Raw genomic sequence first — 7500 nt, 5'->3', positions numbered from 1 at the left:
TTGGAGGTTGTGGCGTCACCTCCACCTGCCAGGAGAAAAACTAACAAAAAAACACCAACTGCCAGAAAACCCCCCAGCAAAAAGTCCCCCAGATTGAAGGTACACACACACACACACACACACACACACACACACACACACACACACACACACACACACACATTCCTGCTGAAAATAATAATTCAGAAATATTTACTGTGCTACAGCAGTTATTCTGATTGTGTAACAGTTATGTGTGTTTGTGTGTTACAGAGACGTGATGGCAGTAAAGCAGTCAGTGCAGACAGCACCACCGACTGTCCCTCTGAGGGCTTCACTGTTCTGTCGTCTAAGAGCCTCTTCCTGGGACAGAAGGTACAGAACTGTTCTAATCAGGTGCTGATCCTTTAGAATACAGCTTGCACCTGAACACTCCTGAACACACAATCTTCTAATTAATTGTCTAACACTGAGGTGAAGTGTGTGTGTGTGTGTGTGTGTGTGTGTGTGTGTGTGTGTGTGTGTGTGTGTGTGTGTGCGTGTGCATGCAATGTTCACCACTCAGCAGTGTTTTATGGTATAAAGTTCTGTGATGATACGTACATTAAAGGTGGGGTCTCCGATTTTTGAAAGCCAATGTCGACATATAAAATCACCAAAACAAACACGCCCCTAACCCAAACGGGTCCCACCCCTGTATCGATAGCTCCGCCCACACGTACATACGTAACCCAGGCGACTAACAGAAAGAAACGTGTCTTTATCATAGCTGAAGGGAAGAATAATAAAGAGAAAAGAGGTGTTATTTGTGTAGTAACAGCGTTTAGCTCAGGAGTTATTGACTCGGGAAACTCCAACCTGTGAATATGTGGCCAACTTCCTGCTCCTTCAGTTCTCTCCAGCGCTGGAAAGCTGATCCTATATTAACACGTCCTACTTCTTGTCCTTATCGTAAGTCTTTCTTCTCTTTCTTTCTTTGTTTTTATCCTCCATGTCCATGTTAAAACCGCTTTCTGCTAATGTCACACACGCGCACTGAACACTCTCCGCCCATATCGACAATCCCCGCCCCTTTCTGCTCATTGGCTACACGTTTGTTTTGATTTTTGCTTTGATTGTTGTTTATTATTCGGCCCGACTCAGTTTTCTGAAGCATTTCTCAAAAATTGGAGACCGCACCTTTAACACAGACAGCAACCAGTCTTTAAGTTTTTTTGGATTTGGCTGATGTTCTGTTTTGCAGTTTCTGATTGGTTGTTTGCAGTCACATGACCTTGTCCTGTTGTTACATTAACATTAAACGCTTTTGATGAGTAAATATAAAGAAATAAATGTCACTGATTTTACTGCATTCAGCTTTTGCTTTAGCGCCTCATTCTCTGCCCTGTCTTTCTCTCTGTCTCTCTCTTTCTCTTGCTTGTCTTCCTGCCTGTCTCCCTGTCTCCCTGCCTGCCTGTCTGTCTGCCTGCCTGTCTGTCTGTCTGTCTGTCTGTCTGCCTGCCTGTCTGTCTGTCTCCCAGTCTGTCTGTCTCCCTGTCTGTCTGTCTGCCTCCCTGTCTGTCTCCCTGCCTCCCTGTCTGTCTGTCTGTCTCCCTGCCTCCCTGTCTGTCTGTCTCCCTGTCTGTCTGTCTCCCTGTCTGTCTGTCTCCCTGCCGTTCCTGCAGTTGAATCTGATTCACAGTGAGATCAGTAATTTAGCTGGTTTTGATGTGGAAGGTGACGTTAATCCCACTAACGCTGAGATCGACCTTAAAGATGATTTAGGTGAGAATTATTTTTGTGCTGGAAACATGCCTGTCTCTCTGCGCCTGTCTCTCTGCGCCTGTCTCTCTGCGCCTGTCTCTCTGCGCCTGTCTCTCTCCGCCTGTCTCTCTCCGCCTGTCTCTCTCCGCCTGTCTCTCTCCGCCTGTCTCTCTCCGCCTGTCTCTCTGCGCCTGTCTCTCTGCGCCTGTCTCTCTGCGTCTGTCTCTCTCCGCTTCTCTCTCCGCTTCTCTCTCCGCCTGTCTCTCTCCGCCTGTCTCTCTGCGCCTGTCTCTCTGCGTCTGTCTCTCTCCGCTTCTCTCTCCGCTTCTCTCTCCGCCTGTCTCTCTGCGCCTGTCTCTCTGCGCCTGTCTCTCTGCGCCTGTCTCTCTGCGCCTGTCTCTCTGCTCCTGTCTCTCTGCACCTGTCTCTCTCCGCTTGTCTCTCCGCTTGTCTCTCTGCTCCTGTCTCTCTGCTCCTGTCTCTCTGCTCCTGTCTCTCTGCTCTTGTCTCTCTGCTCTTGTCTCTCTGCTCTTGTCTCTCTGCTCTTGTCTCTCTGCTCTTGTCTCTCTGCGCCTGTCTCTCTGCGCCTGTCTCTCTGCGCCTGTCCATCCCTAACCCTAGTTACCATAGAAGTCCCTAACCTTAACCCTGCTGGCAGTGAATATGCTTGCAGTGAGACATACAGCTGTTTCACATCTGTAACTGTTCCTAAGTCAGAGAGAGAGTTGTTTTCAGACCATCAGTGAGAACAGCATTATGGGATTGACTGTGAGAACTCTCACTAACACAGGCTTTAAATCCACTTGCTTTTTTTTTTGTCTTCCTGCAATTACACGATAGATGAGTTTCGTAGCTGATTAGACAAAAGTGTGTAATTAACTGAAGCAGATTTGCACCATACCTGCAGTAGGCTGGGGTAATTATAAAGGTTGTTATTGTTTGCCACATTCCAAGTGTAAGGGAGTGATGATGAGGACGATCTCAGGTCTGGGTGCTGCTTCATGTGGCTTTTCCTCCTCATTTCTTCTCTTTCCTTCTTAATGTCTCTGACTTTCTGCTGTCCTGCTCTTCCTCCCTCTGCTTATCATCATCAGGTTTCACATCGTGTCATGTGCCTGTGTGTGTGTGTGTGTGTGTGTGTGTGTGTGTGTGTGTGTGTGTGTGTGTGTTCGTCATTGTTTGTAGCTTCAAGTCGTACAAGCTGATATTTCCTCCATCAACAGTGATGCTGTCGTTCATCCCACCAACTCCACCTTCCACACAGGTGGAGAAGTAGGTAAAGCCATACACCTTCACCTCCAGCTAGGGCTCAGTTACACACCTGTATGATAATCCCAGTAATAACAAAGAGCGAGAATAAATATGTGACTATAAATGTGTAGATGTTACACTGCAGTCCTGTCTTTAATGCAGCTTTGTTCATTTCATCTTAAGATCCATTTATTTCCTTACACATCAGCTCGAGAGTTAGTGACACCACCTCACTGTTAGAACTTACACAGGAGGTATTGCAGCACTGTGATGTAGGTGACACACTTAAGTAGTCGACAACGGCAGGGTTTGGTTTATTGGATGGCTTTGTGTCTAAGATCCACCCTCTCGAATTTGATTGGTCCATTCTCTTGTCAGTTATTCATTGGACTCATTGTGAAAGTTGGAGATGCAGCAATTACAGCTGGGTGGTGGTGGTGGTGTGTTTCAGGGAATGCGCTGGAGAAGAAGGCAGGAAAGGAGTTTGGTGAAGCCGTGTTGGAGCTGCGCAAGAAGAACGGCCCTCTGGAGGTGGCTGGAGGTGAGGCTGTGTCCCAATCCCATGGGTGCTTGCTGTTTTTTATAGCAACCATTTTAAACCCTCATACAGCTTGTGTATCAAACACCACCGATGGGAAGTGCAGCTGATCATACGCATGGGACACAGACAGTCTGTCAGAAATGCTTTACAGTTTAAGTCTGTTTGTTTTCAGCAGTTCATGACCCCAGCATCTCCACCCAAATCAAGTTCATCCTGATCTATCTTCTGCCAGACAACTAGGAGAGATTAAATGGTGCTAAGTCCTAAACCTGGGGAAGTAGATATCAGTATATCAACAGAATCCTATGTATTCTGGTCACATCACAAGGGAGATTCATAGAAATCTTGATATAAAGCTTTTAAATAAATATATTATTAAGAAGCAAACCAGAGGTGATGGTGGCAAGGAATAAGCCTTATGAGGAACCAGACTCCAAAGGGAACCTATCCTCAACTGGAACTGTGGGGTTAGAGAACCTCAAGTCAAGTAAAGAAGCTTTTATTGTCATTCCAACCGTATACAGTGGGGTAAATAATTATCTGATGCACGTCAGGTTCTCCCACTTACACAGAATGGAGAGATCTGTAATGCTCAACACTGTATAAGACTTGGTCACCTGACAACCAGCAACAATTCCTCTCACAGACCTGTTAGTTTGTCTTTAAAAGGAGTATCGGTGATCCTGAGAAAGGTGAGGGATCAGCCTAGAACTACAAGGGAGGACCTGGTCAGTGACCTGAAGAGAGCTGGGACCACGGTCTCAAAGGTTACCATTAGTAACACACTACACCATTACACCACTGCAGCATGTGTAAGGTCCCCCTGCTCAAGCCAGCACATGTCCAGGCCTGTCTGGAGTTTGCCAAAGACCATCTGGATGATCCAGAGGACGCATGGGAGAAGGTCATGTGGTCAGATGAGACCAAAATAGAACTTTTCCATTTAAACTTTACTCGCCGTGTTTGGAGGCAGAAGAAGGATGAATACAATCCCAAGACCAGCATCCCAACCATGAAGCCTGGGGGTGGAAACATCATGCTTTTGGGGGCTTTTCTGCAAAACGGACAGGACAACTGCACCGTATTGAGGGGAGGATGTGTAGGGCCGTGTATCGTGAGAATTTGGTCAACAACCTACTTCCCTTAGTAAGAGAATAAAGATGGGTCATGGCTGGGTCTTACAGCATGACAATGACCCCAAAACACACAGCCAGGGCAACTAAGGTGTGGCTCCATAAGAAGCATTTTAAGGTGCTGGAGATGCTGTTCATGATGCAGACTGACTAAAAGGTCTCCCAGTCAGGAGGTCCAGGGTCCAGTTGCAGAGGGAGGTGTTCAGGCTCAGTGTCTCAATCATGTGTTGAAGGAGGATTGAACCGATGTCCATAAAGAGCTTTTGTACATGCGTGTCTTTTTAGACTTTAGACTTCTTAGGCAGAGGGAAGATGGTGTTTGTAAAGCACGTAGGAACAATGGGGCTGCTCAGGGACATTTTGAAGATGTCAGTGAAGACATCCGTTAGCGTTTCTGCACATTCCCTGGGCACTTTGCCAGGAATGTTGTTTGGCCCAGGAGACGTGGGATAGCAAGTCCTCATTGATCTAGAGAAATAGGAATGTAGTCACATGTAGAAGGAGACACATGATTCCTGAGTGGACTCTGGTTGACCTCAGGCTGTCTCCCAGTCAGATGTTTTTGGACCAGAAGGAGGTTCATGCTGGATAACATGCTCTAAGCTCCTCCTCTAGATCCTGTTCACAGTAAATGCTTCCTGTCTCTGGTGCTTCTCATCTGTTTCTATTGGCTCTGTATATGAGTTGTGTTTGGCTCCTCCCCTCACAGCGGCAATGACGTCGGGTTACGGGCTTCCAGCAAAGTTTGTGATCCACTGTAACAGTCCTGGCTGGGGCTCGGATAAGTGCGATGAGCTGCTGGATAAAACCGTGAAGAACTGCCTTGCTCTGGCTGATGAAAAGAAGCTCAAATCTGTGGCGTTTCCCTCCATTGGCAGTGGCAGGTAACAAAGCACCACCACACCCACTCCAATCCCACCACCACAGCCACTCCAGTCCCACCACCATAATAACAATCCACCACCACACCCACTCCAATCCCACCACCATAATAACAAACCACCACCACACCCACTCCAATCCCACCACCACACCCACTCGGCTTGTCTTAAAGCATAATTTATTCATGTTTGTGCTTCACACTACATTGTGTCTCCATCTAATTCCTAACCCACTCTTCAGTATATGATGGGATGTATTACACACTAGTGTTTGGGGACGTGTATGTGATTATTATTTATTTATTTATTTATCGTGTCTCTCTGTCTGTAGGAACAATTTTCCGAAGCAGACGGCTGCTCAGCTGATCCTGAAAGCTATCAACAGCTACTTCACCTCCACCATGTCGTCCTCTATCAAGACAATCTATTTCGTCTTGTTCGACAGTGAGAGCATCGGCATCTACGTCCAGGAAATGGCCAAACTGGACACCAAATAAATTTATATCCATTTGTTTTTATACACAGGTCTCCACATCAGAGTGGCAGGTATACTGATGTCATGTGATCTCTCCAAGCTGAAACATGTTCAGTTCTTTCTGGTTGTAAACATTTTTAAAACAAAAATGCAGATAGAATAAAATTCCTGATGTTTTCCTGCACCACTGAATTAAATGTCATGCTGATTGTTTCACAGGAAAATGTAATGAATGACTTTTACTTTGTGTGTGTGGAGCTCCCTCTCTGCTGATTTGTCTGTTAGATAATTAATGACTTATTAGATAATTAAACCTGCCGAATGAGTATAAATCACTACCATTATTTTACACACATTATAATACGGCAGTCATGACTTTATTTGGGACGTTTAGATGTTTACTGAGTTTCTTTTATGTTGAGATGATGGAGGAGTGTGTTTGTGTTTTCATATCTCTGTACACATTATCTCTCTCTGTCTCCCTCACACACACACACACACACACACACACACACACACACACACAAATGAATGAAACACTTGCGATCTTCTGATTTGTGCACAATTCTTAACAAATAAACAAGTTATTTCTTCTGCAATATTAGAAACCTTTAAAAAATTTTTAATTGTTTACATTCATATTATTTTTATTCTGATTTACCAAAACACACACACATGAAGACTGTGCAACAAAAGGTAAGGAGAGTAATACATGTGGTCTAAAGCAGTGTGTGGGGGGTTGGGGGGGGGTGTAGATGGTACATTTTGGTGGGCATTTGTAAAGTGTGTGATACACAATTTTGTGTCAGTGACAAAGAAACATCTTTAATTCTCCTTTCTGATCCTGTCCCTGACGTGATCACTCACATGTATAACTGTAAAATACATAAACATGTTATGTGACAGATGGTTTAATAAAATCTCACCCTGTGATTAACATCCAGTCATCTGACATCCTGAAGTTCTTTGAATGAAAACTTTGTTCTAAATGTAAATTGAGTAACTAACTGAGATCGATGATGTCAGCATGATATGATAATATAATAATATTTTCAGGCCTTTTCTCCTCATTCCATTAAATATGAGGTTAATCGACTCACATTATATATATATAGGATAAATACATCACATTATAGAAAACAACATAAGAAACCTTTTGATTTGTTTCTCTCTTTTTTATTAATCAGAACATCACAAATCCAAAAGTCTGCTCCAACAACTCCAAAAGTCCTGCTCCAACAACGACAAGGCGGCCCAATTACAGGAGATTAAGAGTCTGGAGACATGGTGCCAGGCGAGCAATCTCCTTAACACCAGCAAAACGAAGCAGCTCATAGTGGACTTCAGCATGAAGCAGGAGAGGAAATACCAACCGCTAACGATCAACGGGACCCCAGTGGAGAGAGTGAACAGTTTCCAGTACCTTGGTGTTCACATCTTGCAGGATCTGTCACGGTCATTTCATGTCACATCAACACTCTGGTAATGACAGCATGG

At 44.9% G+C, this 7500-nt stretch overlaps 1 protein-coding gene and 1 long non-coding RNA gene across 5 annotated transcripts in view; one reads left to right on the top strand and one right to left on the bottom strand.

Annotated features, from left to right (window-relative positions):
* Positions 1-6946, top strand: part of LOC113657235 (core histone macro-H2A.1) — an 8961-nt gene extending 2015 nt beyond the window's left edge. For 2 of the 4 annotated variants that reach the window (XM_027168881.2, XM_027168882.2), the window contains 6 exons: positions 1-99; positions 253-354; positions 2908-2998; positions 3425-3514; positions 5357-5531; positions 5860-6946. The exon at positions 1-99 is cut by the window's left edge and continues 90 nt beyond it. In XM_027168881.2, coding sequence (XP_027024682.2) covers positions 1-99; positions 253-354; positions 2908-2998; positions 3425-3514; positions 5357-5531; positions 5860-6025 — 723 coding nt within the window. In that variant the 3' untranslated portion in view covers positions 6026-6946. Of the gene's footprint in view, positions 100-252; positions 355-1499; positions 1744-2907; positions 2999-3424; positions 3515-5356; positions 5532-5859 lie in introns of those variants that run through there. The other 2 variants (XR_007139006.1, XM_047805773.1) reach the window with 2 other exon arrangements.
* The window catches only part of LOC125139870, a 12188-nt gene that overhangs the window by 2527 nt on the left and 2161 nt on the right, over positions 1-7500 (bottom strand). The window lies entirely within an intron of this gene.

Source organism: Tachysurus fulvidraco, chromosome 21, assembly GCF_022655615.1.
Source record: "Tachysurus fulvidraco isolate hzauxx_2018 chromosome 21, HZAU_PFXX_2.0, whole genome shotgun sequence".
Lineage (NCBI taxonomy): Eukaryota > Metazoa > Chordata > Actinopteri > Siluriformes > Bagridae > Tachysurus > Tachysurus fulvidraco.
Note: the sequence above shows the minus strand (reverse complement) of the source record. Positions and strands in the feature narration are given on the sequence as shown.